We start from the raw sequence: 24,508 nt of genomic DNA on the forward strand, positions 1-24,508 counted from the left end.
TCGAATTTTGCTACAATAGGCTCCAGATAACTATGGGTCATCTGTAACCCAGGCATTCTTAACCCGGGGACTACCTGTATATTATTCCATGCACTATATTTTATAATGAAAGACAGCAAACTCACTACTAAGAATTAGGTAGAGTCACTCCTTGTTTAGCAGGTACCTTGTTTAGCGACCATTTGCAAATATGACAGTAATAACAAAAATAATAATAGTTTTCTGACCAATGAGCACACTTACAACCAAATTTCATGTGCCTACCAACAATGCACACTGGTGTAGCTGTACAAGAGAAGTTTATCTAAATGAGACAGCAGCAACCAGTGATCTTCACAGCATCTGTTTTTCTCATGTATTATAATGGGAGACGGGGGGAAAAGAGGCTGCCTAGAGAACGGTCAGATAAGAGACAGCGTAGCCCACAGCTGCATAGTGGGAAAAGCAAGAAGCTCAGAAGGGACCCTCCTTAAGTTCTTGGGCTATAAAGGTGACAGCGGAAGAATTGTACTTTTAGATTTGTACAATTCTGTTAATGTAGCTTTACAATAAAGTAGAATTAGTTCATCTGGTCATGTTTCCTATCTGGTTTACCTGGTAAGGCTGACACATATTCGCTTAGCAACCATTTCGCTTCCAATTTAAGGAACGGATTGTGGTCACTAAACATGCAGAGGGTGAATATGCTAATTTTGGATGTAGGTGCCAAATGCATACATAAAGATGATTCTATTTGCTTATTTTTAATAGCATTAAAAGAATTAGGAAAAAGCAATTTCTGTAGCATAGGTTTACCTTCCATTTTGTTGTAGCACGTTTGAAAATGCCATGTATTCTCTGCACAATGGAATACTCAATCTCTTCTTTCTTAAATGAATATCCAATGCGCTAAACAAAAAGAACACAACTGTCACTGGTACAGACTTAAAAATCTCCACATATACTTTTTCAAATTACTAATCCCTGGTTAACTTACCAATCTTCTTGTCTTAATCAGCTCCAAAAGATTGATTTCATACTGGAAAAAAAAGATCAATGATAATTCAAGGATTATTGTGTTGAATAGATTGGCAATGTCAAGTCTTACATTTTTAGTATTTATAGAATATATGATAACAGCTACAGGTGAAGCAAGTTGCCATTAATGCAACAGTTAATTAATCAAGAATTACTCTAGTTCCCCAATCCAATATTGTTGTTGTTGTTTAGTCGTTAAGTCGTGTCCGACTCTTCGTGACCCCATGAACCATATTGCGCCAGGCCTTCCTGTCCTTCACTGCCTCCCTGAGTTTGCTCAGTTTCATGCTCATTGCTTCAGTGATGCTATCTAACCATCTCATCCTCTGCCGTCCTCTTCTCCTTTTGCCTTCAATCTTTCCCAGCATCAGGGTCTTCTCCAAACAGATCTCTCTTCGCATTAGGTGACCAAAGTATCTGAGCTTGAGCTTCATTATCGATCCTTCCAATGAGCAATCAGGGTTGATTTCCTTTAAGATTGACTGGTTTGACCTCCTAGCAGTCCAGGGGACTCTCAAGAGTCTTCTCCAGCACCACAGTTCAAAGGCATCAATTCTTCGGCGCTCAGCCTTCTTTATGGTCCAGCTCTCACAGCCATACATTACTACTGGAAAAACCATAGCTTTGACTATGCGGATCTTTGTCGGCAAGGTGACGTCTCTGCTTTTTAATATGCTATCTAGGCTTGCCATAGCTTTCCTCCCAAGGAGCAAGTGTCTTTTAATTTCATGGCTGCAGTCTCCGTCTGCGGTGATCTTGGAGCCCAAATAAATGAAGTCTGTTACTGCTTCCATTTCTACCCCTTCTATTTGCCAGGAATTGATGGGTCCAGATGCCATGATCTTAGTTTTTTTAATGTTGAGTTTCAAGCCAGCTTTTGCACTCTCCTCTTTCACCCTCATCAAGAGGCTCTTTAGTTCTTCTTCACTTTCTGCCATTAGGGTGGTATCGTCCGCATATCTGAGGTTGTTGATGATTCTCCCTGCAATCTTAATTCCGGCTTGTGATTCTTCCAGCCTGGCATTTCTCATGATGTACTCTGCATATAGGTTAAATAAGCAGGGTGACAGTATACAGCCTTGTCGTACTCCTTTCCCTATTTTGAACCAATTGGTTGTTCCATGACCGGTTCTAACTGTTGCTTCTTGGCCCGCATACAGATTTCTCAGGAGACAGGTAAGGTGGTCTGGTACTCCCATCTCTTTAAGAATTTGCCAGAGTTTGTTGTGATCGACACAATCAAAGGCTTTTGCATAGTCAATGAAGCAGAAGTAGATATTTTTCTGGAACTCTCATGCTTTCTCCATGATCCAGCGAATGTTGGCCATTTGATCTCTAGTTCCTCTGCCTCTTCGAAACCCAGCTTGTACATCCGGTAGTTCTCGGTCCATGTATTGCTGAAGCCTAGCTTGTAGGATTTTGAGCATAACCTTGCTAGCATGTAAAATGAGTGCAATTGTGCGATAGTTTGAGCATTCTTTGGCATTGCCTTTCTTTGGAATTGGAACATAAACTGACCTTTTCCAATCCCGTGGCCACTGTTGCGTTTTCCAAACTTGCTGGCATATTGAGTGCAGCACTTTAACAGCATCATCTTTTAGTATTTTAAATAACTCAGCTGGAATACTGTCATCTCTGCTAGCTTTGTTGTTAGCAATGCTTCCTAAGGCCCACTTGACTTCACTCTCTAGGATGTCTGGCTCAAGGTCAGTGACCACACCAGTATGGACATCGGGGACATTAAGATCTTTCTTGTCCAATCCAATATATTAATAGCAAAATCATTTTCTAGATGCCCATTCTTATGCAGCCAAAATAAGTACCATCCACACATAATGAAGGTATTAGCAAATTAGGGAGAATCCCAAGATTTGCTGTTTTGATCCTTCCTGGCAAGTACCACTCAGGAAACTCCAAGATTTCCAGAAGGTCAAGAGGTAAATGAAATGGGAGGATGGACCAGCACATCTTGAAAGATGGATACTATATGATTAACATGCTGATCAGGAAGAATTCACACTGTAGGATTTAGTTGTTGCCCCCATTTATAATACTTCTAAATTCTACAATAAACACATTTCTTTGTCACTTCAACATCCGGGGAAGTTTTGCTCTGCTTTCCTCAATCTGTTTCCATCAGTCTGCAGCATGGCTCATTTATATGAATGAATGTACTTCATTCTCTATACTCCTCTCCTAACAAGCACATTTAATGCAATGCCACTTCCCCTAATTAATAATCTATTATGCCTGTCACATCTCAAAGAATCTGTTTTTATGAGGAAGGATCATAGCTGAGTAACAGGGTAATCTCTTCATAAGTAAAAGCTCCCAGCTGAAGTATCAGCTCTCCAAGTAGGACTGAAACCCTGGAGAATAAATGTCACTCACACCAAGCAATATTCAGCAAAGGGGGCCAATGGCTTGACGGGGTACAAGTTTCTTACATTTTTAACACACATGATCCTTCAGATCTTGCTGAATTCCAACCAGTCCTAGCAAGCATGGCTAATGGTGGAACTGACTGGAATCGAATTCAACAACAATCTGATGGGTCACATATTACCCACTCCTGTACTACAGCTGCTTTCCCCTATCTGGTGGCCTTCATGTGTGTACACACCCCTAGTCAGCTGTCCAAAAAATTTACTTTTGGAGTGGTATGGGGCAACATTCCCTCTAATTTCTGACACACTGTGCATTTGTGCACAATACAAGTATACGGGCAAACTGCAGATACAGGCAATATAAACATGTTAAAATGTTTATGTATTTCTTAGTTAAAATACAGAAACTAGAAAATATAATAGTATGTCACATACATGCTTGAAAGTTGTGCCTTTGAGTCACTTTGGATTCCTGGCCCCTTGCAAAACTGCCCCCAGCACTCTTCTTGGCAGCATTTTTCAAAAATGACTTGCTAGTTCCTTCTTCCTAGTGTAAGAGAAGTGACTAGCCCAAGGTCACCCAGCTGACATTGCGGCTAAGGGAGGACTAGAACTCAGGGTCTCCTAGTTTCTAACCTGATGTCTTAACCACTGCACCAAACTAGCTCCATATATACATGCTTACTGATTATAATATAAACTTGCTAGTCACTGATAATTGCAATCAATATTTTGTAAGCATTTGAAATTCCCTCCCTCCCTCCCTCTCTGGAATTTGATTTAAATTCTGGGAGTTGAAGTTCATACCTCTTAAAAGGGCCAAGGCTGAGAAACACTGCCTTAGAGGGAACAAAGGTGGTGGTGGTGAGTATTATAGGAAATCAAGTTCAACACATTCAGAGGGTGCCAGGTTTGGGAAATTATGTGACCAGTGTAAACTTGCACGGAAAATGGAGAACTACATTGTAGCAAAGATAAGCAAAGTTATGAGTACCACAAAATTGAGGTTGTAACAATTTGCCTTAACCTCATAAAGACAGGACATAATAGAGTCCAGAAACAGGCCAGGACTTACATACATTGCAGATTGTGCAACAATCACCTAAACCTAGGGCTGACAATATAGGACCTACAGTATATGCACTGCCCCTACGGATCTCCAAATTTTTAAAACTTTTTTAAAAAATTAAAGTCTTGCAAAATAGTCTGAGTTTACAAGATCTCCTAATTCTCCTAAAATCTCATGAAAGATGGTTGCTCCAAATTATGTTTTATATTTTCAAAAGTTTAAATACTTTGGGAGGTGCCCGTGACATTGTATGAAGCCATGGAATGCCCTCTACAGTATCTGAAAAGACTGTTTAATCCTTCCCCTAAGCAAGGGGATGACATTAAGGGTTCACATTTAAGAAACAAGCTGAAGCTGTTCATGACAGAGGAAACAATGTATCTTAAATGTATTCGTATCAACAGATTAAAATACACAGAAAAAAATCTGCATAAGAAAACTACCTGTATATAACTGATAAAGTCTTTCTTGTGAAGTACTCTCCGTTGTATTTTATATTCAAGAGCTGAGACCTTCTTAATAACAGCCCTGCAAAAATGGAGGAAAGCAAAATCCTTTTGTAAATTCTGATCCATATAGCACTTTAAAAAACCTGCATAAGGCACTGTGGATTTTTTATGCAACCAATTATCCTGGCCAAGTTTTGGCGTAAATCTTCTGAGATCGATCCATCCATCCATCTATCTGACCTTTAGGATGCCCAGCAAGCCTTTAAGAAGCCTCCCTTAAATTGATCTTATCCATGTCTATTGGGACTAAAATAAATTCCAATGCACCTGGAAGACACAAGACTGGAGAAGGGGATACTAAGCCAATAATAAAACAAAAAATACAGTAAAATATTATGCATCATAAGAATCAACCAATAATTGCTATTTTAAAATACTGGGGTTCATTTTCATTGCTATATTTACCTATATCTTAAATTCAACCATTTTCCCCAGTGCACATATATTGTTTAGAGTTCTAAATTTTCTAGATTGCAAAAAATATTGACAGGAGAATAAAATAAATACTATACAGATGCACAAAACTTAGAGATGCTTAACTTAAATTGCCTGCTTTGTTTTGTGCTTTCACTTTCAAAATCTACAAATTATTTATGCAAAACAATGGCATTGCTGTACAAGAAAAAAAAGAACATGCTATTCATGGAGAAAGATGTTTTTGATCTCATTAGCTACAGTGGAGGACTTAAAATGTGAATTTAATGTCAAAGTCCACCAGCTAATCAAAATCCTCTCTTTCTAATAACTCAAGCTTCATTAAACACTTTTTCCATATATGAAGTATTTATTTTTATATTCACAATCTGCAAACATTTATCAATTTTTACTTGAAAATAAGCTTAATTAATTTTCCAGACTGTAGTGTTCAAATAAAATTTAATCTGAAATTCAAATTCAACTACATGTAAATCACGCATAGAAAATAATCTTCTATATCTCCTAAAGGTCTCTACAGAACTACGTGATCCAAGTCTGAGATTCATCCTGCGGCAGAAGCGTATCCTAAAAAGAAACGGCAAATCAAGCTCTGCGTTTGTAAAAATGTAACAGAACAACACCTACTTGAAGCGCTACAAACAGGATAAACTTCGCTACGACCGCAGAAACAAGCTGCGCAAACCCAAGGGTTAGATAGCCAATCTATTCTCACAAGAAACAACGGAGGATAAACAGAAGGTAGTTCCGTTTGGAGCCAGAATATGCCTCTGAATTTCCCACCAGAATTAACCAGCACATCTAAGCTTAAACAGGTGTTGTTTCGGATTAACAGAACTAACATTCTAAAAACAAAGTGTTGTCATGCACATCCACCCTTGTGGTGGTTTTTCTGAATCAAAAAAAAAATGCTACAAGTAGACACGGTGGTCTCCTTCCACTTTTTTTTCGCTCCTGACTCCCCCCAAATCTTGCATCTGCCATGCTTCCTCCCCAACCCTTCCTGGTCATTACGAACGATCCGATTCCACACGCCCCCCGCCTTTACCTGACTTCCTTGCGAGTGAAAAGCCCAACCCTCTCCAGCTGCTCTAGCTCCGGAATTCGGTCCTCAACGCGTTGTTCGATCCTTTCAGCCATAACCACCGAGAGCGAGCGACCCTCCACGGAGCGCCGCGCCGACCCCAAACACACGTGGAGCGCTCCCCCTCCGCTTCCGGCAGCGAGCAGCCAGCCGCCTCGAAGGGCCGCGCCGCCCCTTTCCCTTCCGTCTGAAGCGGCGCAGGACCCCGGTTGCTTCCACCTGGCGGCTCCTGAAATAACTGCAGCCTTTCTGGTCTCGTACGGGGAAAAAAAGGAGTCTGTGCCGCCTGTGCTGCACGTCTGGCTACAATTTACTAAGAAAAAAAAAACTTGTTCCAAAGAACGGGATTAAAATACGAAAAGGGAACAGCCCAGCTCTGCCCTCAGTGGCAATGCCTGTTTGGGATGGAGGGGGCTTTCGCGGTCCCACCATTTTTGGTTTGAATTTCGGGCTTCTCTGTGCAAGTACTGTATATGTTCTATTACAGGATTGACAGAGGGTGAGGGAATCACTTTTTAATGCTCTGTTTAGAAAACCCACTTCCCTACAGCAAAATAATGGCACGCTAGCGAGAGATGTTTTCCACTTCCAGTTTTGTTTTTCCTTCTGAGTGCCAAAGCCCTGTTTGGTTTGTGCACTACTGCACTTGCAGGCTAGGAGCAAGCGCTGCGCCCATTGTATTCAACTGTATCTCCTGAGTACTGCATCCCTAAACTGTGTTTAATAATCACCCTGCTGCTCCAGTGGCAAGGTCAGTGCATGAGGAATCTTCAGCAGACAATGCTCTTCACTATGCAAAACTTCAGTTTCAGGATTCCTTGAGGGAAGCCATGCCATGCAAAGCAGAATAAAATCCATGTTGGTTGTCTGAATCTGCATGGGGGAAGAAAAAAGAGATGCTTTCTGATCACACAAAACACAGATTTGAGACAGTACTTGGACTGAACCAATAGCTAGAAAATTTTGATTTAGAATCCTTCTAGGGTTGGTTCACTTATTCAGGTGAACATGTTATTTGCACAACATAGTTATCCATAATTAACAGAATTATTCCAATTCAATAAACATCTTTATTGATTTATCTACTCATAAGCTTTTGTCATGCCAGATATGTATATGTTTTCTATGTAATAGTATGTAACATACTTCAGTAATTTTGTTTAATGGTTTATATTCATATGTTTTCTATATAAGAATAACAATATATTAGAATGCTGGCCAACTGGCCATTAAAACCATGTGTTAAAGCTTGTCAGAGTAATAACAATTCCACAGTTGGGGCATAGTTCCCATTGCAGCAAAGTTGAAACCATTCTATATGATCCATAGCTGTTAGAAAGGAAGCAATGTGAGGCAGAACAATATAATTTCAAAGGCGTTCTGCTCTGGAAGTTAATAAAGGCAAGTTACTAAAACACAGACACTGGACAAGTAAGATGTTGAAAATGCTGGAACAAATGTATATATGATGTTATATAACTTATCTAAGTATACCTGAGAACTGGGAAGAATATTCTGCTTCTAAGTATACTCAGATAAAGACCGTGAGATCTTAACACAATTAATGTTATGGACTGTCAAAAGTATTCAAACCAAAGTAATGAACGCAGTATATGGCAGGTAGGAAAGGACTTGATTTATAAGAACATTGCTCAGTAGATTTGGAATCAAAATTAAAATGCAACTTGACATGTCTTTTGTTCCTGCCTCCTTCAGAAAATCTCATGTAAATGTTTCCCATGTGCCCTGAAGTTCACCATCTGAGCATATAACAAAAAATTAATGGGGGGAAGGACATTTTTTTAAGTAGCAGAGACTAAGGTCTTAGACAAAGGAATAACAAGAAGATGACAGTGGCTGTTCTTCATTCACTATTGTTACTGCAATGTTTTGATCACGTATTTATTTTAGAGTAGTTTTATCTTGGGCAAATATATCAAGACCTATATATTAATCTGATATTCACAGTACAAATTCTTGTAAATTATGTCTGTCTACTGCTATAGGCTTCTATCAAATGTAATATCATTTCAAGGGAGGGAACGCATCACATTTTAAATTGTTAAAAGAAGTAAAAATTTAGCTGTTTTTTTCCAGTACAAGTGGCCCAATATTCTGAAATAATCAGATAAACAGAATTCTATTAATGCCCTCTCTCTTCTTTATACAATCTCTCTCTACTGCAAGAAGAAACATCACTATGCATCAGATAATCTCTGGTCAGAAATGCTTCTCAACCAACCCAGCTACAAAGAGGCAGAGTTGAAATACTCTAAAGCAGTAACTGGATGGAAAAAATATTCTACAGAATCAAGTGTTTACACATTAAACTAGCTAGCTTGTGCTTATATCAGCAGCAGAAATCTACAAGGTAAGTTTTGAGTTTTTGTCCTGATGAATAGCTAGATCTAAAAACTGAGATTTTCTCCTTTTGAAGAGACTAGGAGATCTTACTACTGTGTATTAACATCTTGAGCATGAATGTTTATGAGTCATCATTCTTATTATTCATATTCAGACCCAAAATTAACTGTATCTTGGTTCCCTCTGGAGGACAACATATGTAGGCGAATCATTTTCTTTAAGTTATGATGTCAATTTTCCCTTAAATACTAATCAAATATCATTCATGTATTAACCACTGAAATGCAGGATGCAATCTTATACCTATTTGAGTGAGTGCAGCTTTCACTGAATTCAGTTTTACTTATATGATTTTACAAATAGAGGTAAATATGTGTAGCTCAGGGTTGAACTGTGGAGTTCTTGGGGTTCTCTGAGCTTGGTTCTTTTCTTACAAACGTTTCATTGTCTGGCTATGTAACATCTTCAGTGCTAGAATGGGATGGGGTTTGCTCTGTTTATATATTGTGGCATGCCCTGCCAATGTTGGTGGGGTTGGGGTTTTTGTTTTGTTCCTCTGGTAGTTCCTTGATTAGGGTATTGTTCACTGCTTGATTGTGTGCCTGGTAGTAACCTCTGCTTATCTGGGTGATGATTGCTGGTGAGGTGTTTTGGTCTTTTGTTCTGGGTGATGATTGCTGGTGAGGAGATGTTCTGGTCTTTTGTTTAAGAAAACAAAAGACCAGAACATCTCACCATCAATCATCACCCAGATAAGCAGAGGTTACCACCAGGCACACAATCAAGCAGTGAACAATATCCTAAACAAGGAATTATATGATTTTATCACTCATATTAGCCACAAAGGAATTAAGCCACTGAGACCTGTTATTGCATCTATTAATTAATATTAATTTATATTAGAAAGTTTCATATTCTGTTAATCTACATGGAAACAGTAAATTTTCTATTCTTGCTCCCAAACCTTTGACTTAAATACTAACTTGCCAATCCTATCCTTTTCATTAGAATTCCAATTAAGTATCTAAAGTTAATCTTCCAGTTCCAATGCCAGTAAAAGACCAGTCATATAATCAAAATATTACATTTTTTCCATTGGAGAAAATGGTAATTTCTGAATAACGCTCTCATAATTTCAAGACAAGAGAGCCAGTTTGGTGTAGTGGATAAGGCACCTTCCTCCAGGAGCTCAAGGTCACATACACTGCACCTCCTACACTAATTTTCCTCACAAGTCAGTGAGGTAAGTTGGGTTGAGAGGAGGGGATTGGTCTGAAGACACTCAGTGACTCCCACAGCCAAGCACGGACTTATCCAACTGTAGTCCAGCCTCTTAAAAACTAGACAATGATAGCTGACATTTATTGTATTACAAATTTGATCAAAACTGCCTGCTGCTTTTACTTCTCATCAGGCATTAATAGAGACATCACAGATAAGAGTTCCATGGAAGACACCAAATTAATTAAAGACTAATAACATCTGAATGTTTATTCATTATTTGGATATCCAAAAGCTCAGTTGACAATTTAATTCATAAACATAGTGAGCAATCACATCTCTTTCATGGAATTTTACTGTGGGAAACTCAAAGGATATCCTGCATTTGTGATACTTCTGTTTCCACATTTTTTTCTTTCATTGTGTTTCTTACTCTAAAAGAACAGCTACATTATGATATTTTGATCATTATCAGTAGTCCACATACACAAGACAGAAATTACAATCTCTAACAATTTTGCAATATATAGTTGTTTTATTTAAACTTGCATTTGGGCTATGTCTCAGAAATCTTGAAAAGAGAAACATTTTGCACATTTCATGGCATCAACGCTAAGGAATAGTTTTACACATATGGTCATCACTTTTGAAGGTTAAAATAGGTTCAAGATGATTTCCCCCCAGCATGTTCTTTCACCGGATAATGGAAGGACAGACGCGTTGAATGCTATCCTGCGTTAAGAATTCCCTGCAAGTAGAATATGTTCGCCGGAGGAAAAGGCGGCAGCAATAACCGTTTCCACGAAATATTAATTTCTATTTTGACGAAGAGAGAAGCTTTCAAAGATGGCATCCCAAAATACACTCTGCAGCACGTGTGGAACCAGCTCTACTAGCGCGTGATCGCTTTTCCGCGCGCTCAGACTTTCAAAACCGTTCCACGAAACGAGAATTGAGTTTACGCGTCGCAGCCGCTTCTCTCAACTATCCGACACGAGTCAGTGGTTCGAAGAAGAGCATCCCAGAGCTCCAGTCGCGTTCTCTCCCGTCATGCATTCCGGGGCCGGTGGGGGGAGGAAGAAGGAGCAGCTTCATTTTCCCGCGAATTCAGTTCAAAGGAAGAACGAGGGGGAGGGGGGAAAGGGAAGCTCCCGGTGGTGAAGCGCGCGGTCCAACCAAACTCTTGCAGAATCATTCTGCCGTCACGGCTGGGCGGGATCTTCGTCGGCCAATAAAGCGTTACGGCGCCATCCCAGGAGCCAATAGGAAGGCGGCGGAGGGGGCGGGAGTCGCGGTGGCGGCGCTGTCGGGTTTGGCTGGGCAGAGAGGGCGCTTGAGGAGAACCGAGCGGGGGGACTCCGAGGAGTTGAAGCGCTTCCACTTCCTCCTCGCCTCACCTTGCGAGTGGTCCTGCGCCCTTTCCCCTCTTGCTATCGGTCTGCACCTGCCGTCCAGCTCCCGCCCCGGAGGAAAGGCCTCATGGCTCCTCAAAAGCACGGCGGCGGTGGCGGCAACGCGGGGCCCAGCTCAGGTGCTCCGAGCGGAGGAGGAGGCGCTGTTGCTGCCACCGCCACGGGCGGAGGCGCTGGTGGGGGCTTCGGCGGCTTTACCTCAGCCGCTGCGCCGGGCGGCAAATCCGGCGGCGCTGTCGGAGGTGGCGGCGGAGGCGGCAGCAGTTATTCCGGCGGCGGCGGGGGTTCGTCGGCGTCTTCCGCGGCGGCCGGTTCGGCGGCGGCCCTCCCCCCAGTAAAAAAGCCGAAGATGGAGCAGATCCAGGCTGACCACGAGCTCTTCCTTCAGGCCTTCGAGAGTGAGCGTGGGCTGTTGTGGTGGGAGGGGATGAAGGGCCACGGCAGCCCCCCCTCGCGCGGCGGTAGCGGGGCAAGGCGCGCTGGTCCCCTGGTGGCACGGCGTGGGGCTTCCTGCGATCCTTTGGGCGGGAGGTGGATGCTGGAAGGAAAGCTGTTGCTTCTGTGTCTGGATTGTCAGTCCGGGAGGTCTCTTCGGGGAAACTCGTGCCTTGCTAATGGTTTCATTAATAAGCCAGCGGCACGCACGCCCACTCCGGTAGCTTTTAGGAGCCGTGGGATTGCGCACCGCGGTACAGTTGCGTTTTGGGTCCCTCTTTCTCTCTCTGAGGGATGGGGGTGGCGCTGAGGGTGTTGTAAAGCGATACTGTGTTGTTTCCAGTATCGTCTTCCTGCTCTCGAGGGCTCCTTAAGAAATGGGAATGTAGGTGTCTTTATACAGTAATCGATTTAATTTACTGTCTGTTCCAAAAATACAGCCTTAAAAAGTTCATTTTTAACGTGCTATAATTAAGATATAGACTAGTGCATGAAGACACATCTTGATCTACATGTGTGAACTAAACAAAAAAAGAGTAACTTGTTAAAGAGAATTGTAGCATGTTAACTAGATGGGTGAGTATCCAGTGTGTGATACCTTGTAAGATTGCCATATAGTAACTGACATATGGAAAGATAGGTTTTTAGTTGACTGGTTTTTAAACCTAAACAATTCCAAGTACTTAAACTAATAAGACAATTTAACAGCTTAGATTAGTTCCTATGTAGTACCATATTAAGTGATTTGTGTGAGCTAGGCTACCATGCTTGTTAAACAGACTATACCATAATGTGATCTATAAACAACACAGCTAGGGTTTTGAAAAGTTTTAAATACTTAAGTTTTCCTTCGAATGCTTTGTTTTTTTCTTATGCTTATTACTTGGCTTCTCCAGCTGTTGCTGTACCACAGGTTCCAGTATATGAGGCTGTGTCAGCTCCATTTCTATATGAACATTACTGGTGTATGTTAAGGTCCCTTATTGTCTGCTTTACAGTAGCATATTTACCAACCGTGGTACCATTCTGTGAACTGATCTTTGCAATGAAGTGATACTTATCAGGTTACAGTCTGAAAACACCCATTCACCTCATACTTAAAGTATATATGAACTCCACAGATTTGATATGAGTGAGAATGTTTTATATATGACTTTGTAGTGCTTGTACAAAAGCTAGTGAAGTATCAGGTTAGCTGCTTTGTAAAAGAATATTTCATTTTTTCCTAACAGAACCAACACAAATATATAGATTTCTACGTACCCGCAATCTTATAGCTGTGAGTAACTGTTCTTTATCTTTAACTTCGTAGATTTTCTCATGTCAGCACTGGATTGATTTTTTTCCATTTTCTGTTGCAGCCAATATTCTTGCATAGAACTCTCACTTATATGTCCCACAGAAACTCCCGAACAAATATCAAAAGGTAACTTAAGTGATTAAAACAGACTTTGTTTTCCAATAAGTGACAAAATAGTAACATAAACATGGCCATGTATCTTATTAATAACTCATAACAATTTTCATGATCTGCACAAGGAGATTAACTTGATGATACATGCATTTATCTAGAGGAAGCTTGACATTTATTTATTGCTTGATTTGGTTTGGTGTGCTGTGTTTTATGTGAGTTTTTGGAGTTTTGTCTCAGTGACATATTGATAAAGAAAATATAATTCCAGTAATCAAAACAGAAGTAATTCAAACTGTTTAACAATATAGTGTTTTTCATTTAACCATTTCTTGCATTTTTATGACATTAGTTTACTGCTGTTCTTCAGCTTATTGTGGCTGATTGTTTAAGCATCTTAACATTTATCTGGCAATCTTTAAGAGTATTCCTAATTATTTATATTTTAGTGGGTTTAGTTTATTAATTTTAGTGAGTTTAAATTGTCTTTAGAATCTTTGCAGTATGGTATTAGTAAGATAAGCTATAAATATTTTGTAACTCACATGGCATTAATGGTGCAATTCCATTTAAATAACACTGTGAGGTAACACGTAAGGCAATGATGAAAAAGAACATACAGGGATTATAATGGAAGAAGACACAGTCTGAAGTAATGGGATATATTTAGCAGGAAAAAAAGCTATAGTGTGAATTCCTCAAACATGTAATAAACAGGTGTCAGTGATTAAAATGAACTATTCTTTGTGGCAATTTAAAATTAAGAATACTTTCAAACTATTGTGACTGAACAAAATTATGTATGGTAGTCTGTGGGTTAAGAACACCTGGGTTATAGTTGACCCGTAGTTAAGAAAAGAGCCTGTTGTAGCAAAATTCAAGTTAAATACACAATTCGAGTTAAATACACAATGGTTCAAGTTCATTACACAATACTACTTATACAGTATTATACAATACTGTTCCGGCTTATATACAAATTTGACTTAAGAACAGACCTTGGAATGGAACTGGGGACTATCTGTAGACATATTGGGGCATGACTTAATGGCTGCTGGTGCAAGGAAGTAGGTGAAGTTTTAACTATGATTAATTCTGAGATGTTTTATGGATTAGTTTTTAAGCAGTGTAACTCTGAAGCTTTGTTACTTCTGCTGTTGGATTGTAATAGAAGGAATATGGTTATGCGTGACTTTATTTTTTTCTTCTGGATCTTTGTGTCCATACTTAGAGACTAATGTAATTTCTTGGAGTACTTTTTTTCCAATATTGAGACTCGGTTCATATATTTTGAGCCATTATTTGGTTTTGAATTTGTGTAGTATGTGATCTATAGATTAATATAATTGTCAGTTTTGAAAGTATTTAAAATAACATTAATAAATCTTGATACATATAAAGTATGTATCCAGCCTGTATTGCATGTAACACAATTATTACACTCTGTGCTTCAAAAGTGCGTCCTTTTTCATTTATCGTTAACTTACCTGTGTTTGTTGTGTTGTAGAGTAAATTACATTAATATACACTCTATACTGAAACTACTTGCTAGGGAGAATTCATAAATTATGTATTTCAATCAAAGATTCTCAGCTCTGATTTTGAAGTTATTTTTATAAGTAACAGACCTACAAGGAACAATCAAATCTAAGATGCTAGGTAGTGAAGCTGTTATAAACTAGAATTTTTTAAAATTTATATTAAGAGTTTTTTCATAGAATAAAAGACAAATCAAAAGAAAGAGAAAAAGAAATAAGGGCAAGAAACAAAAGAGAAAAAAACCTAAGGTTAAGAAATATATGAATGACTTCCAACCTTCTTTTCAACAGATAGTTACAATCTTATTCTCCCTCTTCCTTCTTAAATGCTATACAAGTCCCTTCATTTAATCCAAATCTGTCTTAATCTTCAAATCCATAAATCATCATTTCATTTCTTTTTTCAGAAAAAAGTCCATATAATGTTTTCAGTCTTTCAAAAAAGTTTTTGTTGTTTTTTCTCTGATCAAACAGGTCAATTTTGCCATTTCTGCGAATTCTGACATTTTCACAATCCATTCCTCTACTATGGGAATTTCATTATTCCATTGTTGTGCTGCAGTTACCATATACAAAACCAATCTGCCATGAGTCTTTTATAATTCATTGTCTATAAGTCCCAATAAAAATTCTGGTTTCATAAACTAGAAAACTTGATATTATAGGTACCCTGCTGGATTCTTTAAAAGCTATTTATTTCTTGATGTATTATTTAAAAGTGCTGTTTTTAAATAGCCATGGGAGATAGAATATAAACTAATGCAATAAGTATACTGAAAATGAATTTCAACTAGCCATGTTCTTTTAAAAGAAAACATACATAACTGATTTTTTGTAAATTATTTTTATTCTATCAAAGAAGTAAATGTAAGATGGTGCTCCATGAAATTATAGATTATAAAATACAGAGTGGTAAATAATGGAGTTAAAGAGATCAAATTAGAAGAACCCTCACTGAAATGAAACTTCCTTTATCAATGACCTTAAATGACAAATAAAGAGTCTTTATAAATCCCTATGAGGAAGTATTAGAAATTTTGAACACTGTAGTTAGAAGATCCATTCAGCATACCTCAAACAGCAGTGGAATAAAGAGAAGGCCTTGACTCATGGGATTTTTATAAGTTTTCAGTACAATAAGTGCTTTTTGGTTCTATATTTTAGAATTTAAGTGAGCACTTGAATCTAGAAATTGCCAAGTGCAACAGATGAAAGTGATGATCTCTTGGCTCCTGCTGGAACATACCATTCTGGGTGAACTGTAGCTTTTGGAGTGATTGCACAGTAGCCTTACATTAAATGTATTACAGTAATCTAACCTGGTGGTGACCAAAATACTTCAGGTTAATGTGATGTCTCCAGCCATAGCCTGCATACCATTATGTATGTGAAAGAATCTTTGCCCCTGCTCTTTCCTGAGTGCTTGATCTAGAGCCATTTCCAGGCTATAAATGTTTAGTTGAAATGTATTCTCATGCAAAATAAATTATTTCCAGATCCTTTGACCAAAAGTACTTCCAACTTATATGGAGTATACTTTAATTTTCAGATATTTATCCCCAAGCATCAGTTTACCCTTCCACTATCTCGTTGGAATCAAAGAATGGCACTCAAAGTAGACCCAGGTATTCAAATAATTGTGGTACCTGATCCAGCCATTACAATTATCTCATCCAGGAATTTATTCTATTTATTAACAGTATAGGAGACAAAATTGCACCACATAAACCAAAAGCTTATCTTCAAAAAGACTAGCTCTACTGCAAAGCAGTACATTCTAGATGTACCTTAGATCCAAGTAATAGCAGGTTTGGTGTTTTTCCAAGTCAGTTGAGCTTTTGATATGAACAAAACTGAATAAGATACTTTTAGAGGTTTTCAACAGTTTTAGTACTATCAGAATCTCAGCCACCCTCAAAGACAAATTTTCCACTGTACCTTGATTGGAGTGATTTTATAATCCAGGATGGATAGAGATGAAATATATGTAGATATTCTGTCTAAAAACCCTGCGTACACTGTTAAGTTGCTCAAATTACTCTGGTTTCCCTTCAGATAATATAAATCATTTGCTGCTTTCACATTTATACGTAGGAAAAAAATGGAACTTATTTTAGTGTTACTCAAGACCAGCTCTAAAATAAGTGTGCTATTGATCATAGTGGATGTGAACAATTATACTAATGAACTAGACACTGAGAATCCTGGTATCCAAATTATTTTCCCGTTGACTAGGATGTAGGAAGCCTCTAAGCAGATACAGTGTGATCAGAGTAAAACCAGTTCCCCATCCTTGATCAGGACATAGTTCAGAAACTAACTTGTAAGTAGTCTGATTCAGGCAGTCTCCCACCATTTGACTATACAAGATAACTAAGTTTGACTACTCAGAGAAAGGATCGTTTCTGCATACTGTGCTGAAAGCTCTCACCATACCAGGATTCCCCAAAGCTAATCATGTTCATGAATAGATTTCTCAGTTACCAGAAAATCATCTGGATCTGTGTAGTTCAGAGACAAGACTGCATTAATAGTTTTTACACTCCTGTGGAAGACAGGAACTTGAAGGGATTGACAAAGGAACCACAACCTAATTCTAGCATTCACAAATCAAATTCTTCCTACCCAGAGCATAAAATCAAGTATAACTATTCTATTCACATAATTATAGTGATGAATTCTTCAGCAACTTCTGACAAGACCATCATTCAAGTTCTTCAAGACAAAGGCGGTTTGACCTTCATAGGCCAGAAGAGGAGAAGGATGATTATGTACTATCTTAACCTTACTTGGTTTTTCTTTTTTTAATCTAAGGCTTCTATTTTTATGTGTGTTGAAAGCCTCGTAAGTTGGATTGTGAGGGCATTATATCGTGAAAGGGCTGTTGTTGTTTTTCAACAATAAAGTCTGTTCTCCATTCTCTCAGACAATAATGACCTATCATCTTGTCTTCTGGAAACACATTCAAAACTAGCAACCAAAAAGCAGTTTACAGACCTATAGCAGCAGCCTAAGACATAAAAGGACAATGACTAAGGAGGGCTAAAATTTCCCAGGTGTTCCAAAAATTCTAGTAAGCTCAAATATAATTTCATAAGTATCAAGTAATGTATAAGCTATTTTTAAAAAGCTTTAAGCAATAACATAACAGTGGTTCTATGTGAAGCTCTTATAACATTCAGGAGCAAAAAAACCCCAACCTTCAGGGGGCAAATAACTTTTTACAACTGCATCTCAAAATAGCGACTATGATGTATTTTAGATTTTTTAAAGAAATTATCCTTTGTATGAAGAATAATCATGAAAAATATTTTAGAATGGTTAAAGCAGATGCAGAAAGTTGCTACTTTGTAGCTGGGAATTTCCTGGATATAAAGAGGCTGTTTGGAGCATTTTGTATTCCTTTTCAATCTTATTGTCTTATGTGGATGTTCTCAATCTCAGCTTGATTATATCATTTGCAGAACAAAGATAATAGGAATAGTAAAACCTGAAAGGAAGTTGTAGCGCTGTTTTCAGTGTTGGTCCTTGGTTTTATAGATAACCACTGTTCTTATCATGGTTTTGCCAGTAGATCGAGGACCGCTCTGTGACTTAAATGATTGACTTAAGTGATTAGCTTCTCTAAGGTTTGAAAATATTACCATTCCATGTAATAAGAGATGGAAATATCTAAGATATGGAAATGTCTTCCAATTACTAACAATTCCTTTAAGTTATCCATTTAAAATAAAATGATCAGATTTTGACTAATTTAATAATGTTTTGTATTAGATTGCAAAATTTCCTAGATAGGAAGCCAGTGTTCCTCAGTTTCTGGTGGCTTAGCATTGGCATCAGCCTCCCAAATAATGTACCATGGTTTCCAGTAATTTTCACATGGTAATTAATGCTAAGATTAATGGAATATGTTGCTTACATAAGGGGAATATAGCTACCTGCAATTGGTGTAGATACTTCAAAGTTGTTGGGGGTTTTGGTTATACCCAAATAGTCGGGGAGGACTGGTAGACAGCTTGGTGATGTAAAGACATCAATACAGAACTGAACCTCAGCTGTAACTTTAGCAATGTTCAGAGGTCTCTCTTAATTTGAATTAAATCAATTTGAATTAAAACCTTGTGTTTTGCACTCATTGTGATGTTTTAATGGATGCTGATATTTTAATTGCGTTCAACAAATAATGTGTAAAAACCTAAAATAACAGGAATGGCCGGCATGGGCCTCATTCATTCAGTATGAAATTGTGGATAACGTCACTTTTTTTTAAATGCCTGGGACTTGATTCCTGAAGGATGGTATTTTTGGAAGAAATCTTTTATGCAGCAAAATTGTACTACATAATGGAAATCAGTGCAATTTCAAAAGCCAACTTTTATTGCAGGAAAACTTTCAGAGTAGACGGGATGCTGACGAAAGTAGAGAAAACAAAGGGAGAACACGACTTGCAAAGGTAACATTTGTTTTATCAACCAATATGTTTCAGTAGCAATGTTTCAACTGCAATTAATACATGATAGATTAAATACTGTGTCAATAAAACTCATACAGAAATGGAAGTGAAATGTAATGTAGATGAAGATAATTTGCATCTGCTTCTCCCATAATAAAATATCCATAAATTAATTCTGTTAGAGGGATGTGTGTGTTTTGTACTTTGATAGTATGTTGTCTCAGTTAACAATAAAACAATAGACTTGCATCTGCAGAAGGAGACTTCTGTAGACATTTGTTTCTGGGCAGTATACAGGCTGGATCCACTGATTGATTTTTTGAAATTTCATTGATTTCCATTATGTAGTCCAATCACCACTTACTCCTCACTGTATGGATTGGGATCAGTCTTATATACATTACATTGCAAATGAGAATGCACTTTTCCATTTTTTGTTGCAGATCATTAATTGCCACAACACCTTATTGAAGAGATTAATCGGAGCCAATAAATACGTCAGAACAGTAGAAAATTTTCTAAAATTGACCATACGTTGGTTGGCATATGGTTTTGTGGCAAATCAGTTTAATTTTTTTGCAGGTTGATTGTTAATCCTCATGTGAAGTCCCAAACTCACTGGAAATTTAAGTCCAACTACTAATCTTCCATCTCCTTTATCCTTAAATTGTCAATTGATTTGTGAGAAGGCTGCTAAATCAAAAAGTAAAGCTATTGTGTCTGCTTTTGGCTATTAGACCCATTTATGGAAGCTTCAATTTTAAAAGCTTAAATGTTGTTTAGATTCTTAGAATTCTCTTATAGAAGTGAACAAGGTAGTAATTATTAAACAGAAAATATTAATACATTATGTTTCTAAAAATGTGTATTTCAATCATACCTTTGGATGAGATGGAACTCTACTTGAAATCAAAGATTTGTATTTCAGGAATCCTGCTAAAACTAGCCTTCTCCATAGATGCCCAGGTGATAACCATAGCCAGAGTTGCTTTTGCTTAGCTTATGCTTATTTCACACCATCTGTATCTATTCCTCAAAAAGACAAACCCGAGTATGGTAATACAAGTCTCAGTTACATCACACCTGGATGTCTGCAGTACACTCTGTTTGGCTGCCTTTAAAGCATATTCAGAAATATTGTGACTTTGCAGATAAAAGTTCAGCAGCATGTTACATCATACTGAAACATATTACCTCTTACTTGACTTCTGGGGCCAGTTCAAAGTGCTATTTTACTATCCTCAGTGCACTGACATAGTTTGGGACTGCCATATTTCAAAATGGTTTTGGATGCAATCCTGCTCAAATAATACAGTATTTAACAGAGAAACTCATATAATTAAAAATTCAGTTTATCGGAACTAGGGAAGGAGCCTGTTGAGTGGCCTGTTTTTCAGAAATTGGTCTGATTTCTTTGGGTTTTTTTGTTTTGTTTTGTTTTTTTTGTCAGCATGAATTATTTTTTTAGGAAGGCAGTACGTTTTAGTGATTGTGATTGATAGGTGTACACTGCTATTATGTCTGCTGTTTCTTTTAAGGAATTTTGTTTCCTTCAATAATATGTTTGTAATTTTTTTAGCTTAGGTATCTCAGCTTTTTTAGAAAAAATGATACAGGTAGTCCTTGCTTAACAGGGCTAATTGGGACCAGAAGCTCCATCATTCAACGATGCGGTTGTAAGTCAAAAAACCATGTGATTGTGCCATTTAGCTACAGCAGTTCTGGCAGTCCCAGTTGCCATTGTTAAGCAAGGACCTCACATGACTGCAACTTCCAACTTCTGCCAGCTTCCCCACTGACTTTGCTTGTGGGAAAGGTTGGTCACTGAATGAGTGGTTGTTAAATGAGGACTGTCTGTATAGAAATTTGAATTAAATCAACCTAGAATTTCTTTATGTAATGAAAAAATATGGCAAATGGAGGCTAGGATATCATGGATGTACAAAACTATAAAAATGCTGAAAATTGCTTCTGTTCTGGAAAATTTATTTCCCAAGAATGCCTAAATCACTGCTTTCTAGGGAGTGAAAAAAATGTTCTGGGAATGAGCCACAATATGTATTCAAACTTTGGTTGTATGTAGATTAGATTGGATTGGAGCTCAGCAGCACAGTGTTTTGAATTTTAACACAAAAAGATGCTCCATTGTATGCAGAAGTACAAACATAGACTTAAGCCAAAGTCTAGTACATCTTTTCTTAGGGCTGTAAATTGTTCTGTATAATGAAATACTCAATTTTATTTCCCATGAATCTGCTGCCAGTCCAATTTTCTTGGACAACATAGGCCCACAACATACATATTATTTAAAAAAAACATAATGTAAAATAGAGTCCTTCAAGTGAAGAATTGCTTAATTAGCCTACCATCTTAAATTAATGGCTTTTCTTGATGTATTTATGTGGTTTTTAGAAACCAATGTTAGTTTCATATTTGTCTTTAAAATTTTGGGTCATTTTCCTTGATAGTTAAAAGTTCTCTGTAATTATCATTGTAAGTTGTTATATGTTTAGAAAATGTCTAAAGTACTGAGATGTTAAATTTATTACATTTATAAGTTTTGGATGCCAGTGATTAAATTTTATTGAACAAGTAAATATATATCAAATTTGCTAAAACGGTTCTTGACAGTGATTTTATCCTGGGGTTCACCAACATTGGTATTACAGTGCACATGAAAGTGTCAAGTTTTGATGTGTATTCTGAAGAAAGAAAGACTCACAGTTGTGCAGCATATGCTAGGAATACTTTTTCCCCAGTTTATCCTAATTCAGTAAATAAGGCATTTAGTCATTAATAGTTTTTATCCAGGAAGTGTCATAGCACACTTCTTTTAGAAAGAAATCAGAGCAAAGCTAATAAACCATATAATTACAAACCAATTTAAAACATTGCATTATTAAAATTTCTTGGCAGTACATTCTCATTAATACACAGCATAGTCGTCGTCGTCATGCTAGGATAAAATTAATTCCACCAGTGCTGAAATGTATGTTGCTATTGAGTCACTTTTTTCTATTATAAGTTTCATGTAATTACTGCCCCCCTCTCTGCCTGTTTTTAGTAGGTGTACCATACTATGGAATGTCTTGAAGTTGGCCCCCTCCATATTTTTGCTGCTTCTTAAAGATCATTTGATTTCAGCAGGCTGTTGAAGCTAATGTTTTGATCAGGATACTATTGACCCTGTCTCCCTATTCAGCGGCTTTACTACTTTATGGCCTTTACGAAACTGAATTTTAAAACATGGTGATATACCTTGTGTGGTGCTTTTACATAACTAGTATGGTTTATAAATATTTTAGCAAAATAAATGTATGTCATTGTTCTTTCAAATCGACTCCATTCATGACATAAATGATTTAGGCAGGTATGTAAGGCATTAAGCGGGTCAGGAAGTTTGGCTTACCTGGTTTAAAGCAGCCTGCTCAACTAATGCCCTCAGATACATCACATTACATCTCCAAACATCCCCATCCATTTGTTATATTACCAGCTCAAAATGGTGAGTGAAACCATTCAGGTTTTGTCTAGTCTGGTAGAGGGCTTTAAATATTGAAGCAAGCACTTTGAATTGGGACCAGAATACTTTTGGTCAGCATTAAAGTTTGACACATTACATGATTTAAATGCAGATCATAAATAGTAAAATGACTTGCACTTTGAACCATGAAAAATTATTAAACAATTTAAGCATTCTAATGTAGAATGCTTTATTAATCCAGTGCAAGTAAGGAATTAAAGACTGATGGTAGGTCAGTCTCTTTAATGTGGACAAAGTGCCAACTGAAGCTAACTATCCAAGAACACCTGAAGCAGGAATTAAAATTGGATTCCAAAGGAAAAGTGCAGTCTCATTCAGAAATATTTGTACATCTAATCCCAACTCCTTGAAACTCTCAGTGAATAATATTTGTCTGTATTATGTTAGCAAAAGAGAATAAATTATTAGTTATAGCACTTCTGTGTTTCATATAAGTATTTGCATATTGTTGCTTGTGTTATTTTTATATGCGCTATTTTAGTGGATAAAATGTAGCATTTGACAAATTCTTATGTGTGAATAGACTATCTAAAGACTTATAAAAAGAATGTCATGTCTACAAATCAGTAAATTTCTATTTTCTTAATTTAGTTTGTCTGCTCATCTACATCTCACCTTTACTGGTTTCTTCCATAAAAATGGTAAGTAGTTTTTCCATTTTGCTTTTACGATGCTATTCTTTTAATTGACAAATGTCATTTGTAGCAGAGTTAGGGAATAAAGCTAAGACAATAAAAATATCAATCAACGTTTAAATAATTTTTTAAAATTTGACTAATACAGTACTATTGTGTTCTGCATAGTACTAATACTCAGTCTGTCAGACTAATTAATTGGCTGTAAAGCTTGAGGTTAATGGGAATATTAATGATTTTACTTCTATTATGTTAGTGTGTAGCACTAAGTACTTGTTATACACTGGATTGAAATTTAACTCCGAGAAGAATGTTATGAGCTATAATATTCCCTTGAATCTAAAGCTCATGGGCCTTTGTATTTCAGTTGGATTCAGTTAGTGAGTATTGTGGGCTGCATAGGACCTTGTTTCAGTGTTTTAAAATACAAACATTTGTATCATTTCTGAGTGATGGAAAATGTCTGCAACTTTATTTATGGGTAATAAATTGATGTTTTAGAATTTGAATAAGATCTGGCTTCACCACTAAGATGATTAAAAATGAATATTTTTTTTTGGTCAAGCAGAGATATAGGATGTGTGCTGGCAGACACTAGTAAACAAATGCCTTTCTGTTTGCCTAATTCTGCATATTTTTTAACAATGTGCCTTTACTGGAGAAATCCCTGTGTACAAAAATGGTAGGTATGTTAGGTTATTCCCACTGACATGATAGCCTTCTATCAGAGATGGATGGACATTTCTAAGGCATCCAGTAATATCACACTGTAAAGATTTCTTGGCCATATAGAATTCAATTCTTAATCCTTTCAGGATTTTAAATCTTTCTCTTTCTATTGCCTGTTTAGATAAGCCATTGCAAAATTCAGAAAATGAACAAAGTTCTGTAACTCTGGAAGTATTGCTTGTAAAAGTTTGCCACAAAAAACGAAAAGTAAGTACTAGAAAGCAAATGTGAAAATATTAGAAAAATAGAAAATACAATTTTGTTT

General features: G+C 37.4%; 2 protein-coding genes across 3 annotated transcripts in view; one reads left to right on the forward strand and one right to left on the reverse strand.

The window, feature by feature from the left end:
* The window catches only part of UTP6 (UTP6 small subunit processome component), a 28,172-nt gene extending 21,513 nt beyond the window's left edge, over window positions 1–6,659 (reverse strand). The window contains exons 1-4 of the mRNA XM_007423489.4: window positions 6,466–6,659; window positions 4,917–5,001; window positions 977–1,018; window positions 796–888 (exon numbers count right to left, since the gene is read on the reverse strand). Coding sequence (XP_007423551.2) covers window positions 796–888; window positions 977–1,018; window positions 4,917–5,001; window positions 6,466–6,557 — 312 coding nt within the window. The 5' untranslated portion in view covers window positions 6,558–6,659. The remainder of the gene's footprint in view (window positions 1–795; window positions 889–976; window positions 1,019–4,916; window positions 5,002–6,465) is intronic.
* Window positions 6,660–11,376: 4,717 nt separating this feature from the next.
* SUZ12 (SUZ12 polycomb repressive complex 2 subunit) overlaps window positions 11,377–24,508 on the forward strand; it is a 31,570-nt gene continuing 18,438 nt past the window's right edge. The window contains exons 1-6 of one of the 2 annotated variants that reach the window (XM_007423495.3): window positions 11,377–11,896; window positions 13,166–13,212; window positions 13,295–13,359; window positions 19,267–19,335; window positions 23,471–23,520; window positions 24,365–24,450. In XM_007423495.3, the coding sequence (XP_007423557.1) occupies window positions 11,566–11,896; window positions 13,166–13,212; window positions 13,295–13,359; window positions 19,267–19,335; window positions 23,471–23,520; window positions 24,365–24,450 (648 nt within the window). In that variant the 5' untranslated portion in view covers window positions 11,377–11,565. The remainder of the gene's footprint in view (window positions 11,897–13,165; window positions 13,213–13,294; window positions 13,360–19,266; window positions 19,336–23,470; window positions 23,521–24,364; window positions 24,451–24,508) is intronic. The other variant, XM_025163585.2, reaches the window with a different exon arrangement.

This window comes from Python bivittatus, unplaced genomic scaffold (genome assembly GCF_059951505.1).
Source record: "Python bivittatus isolate LINGU-HERP-01145 unplaced genomic scaffold, Pbiv_v1 ctg000220_np1212, whole genome shotgun sequence".
Lineage (NCBI taxonomy): Eukaryota > Metazoa > Chordata > Lepidosauria > Squamata > Pythonidae > Python > Python bivittatus.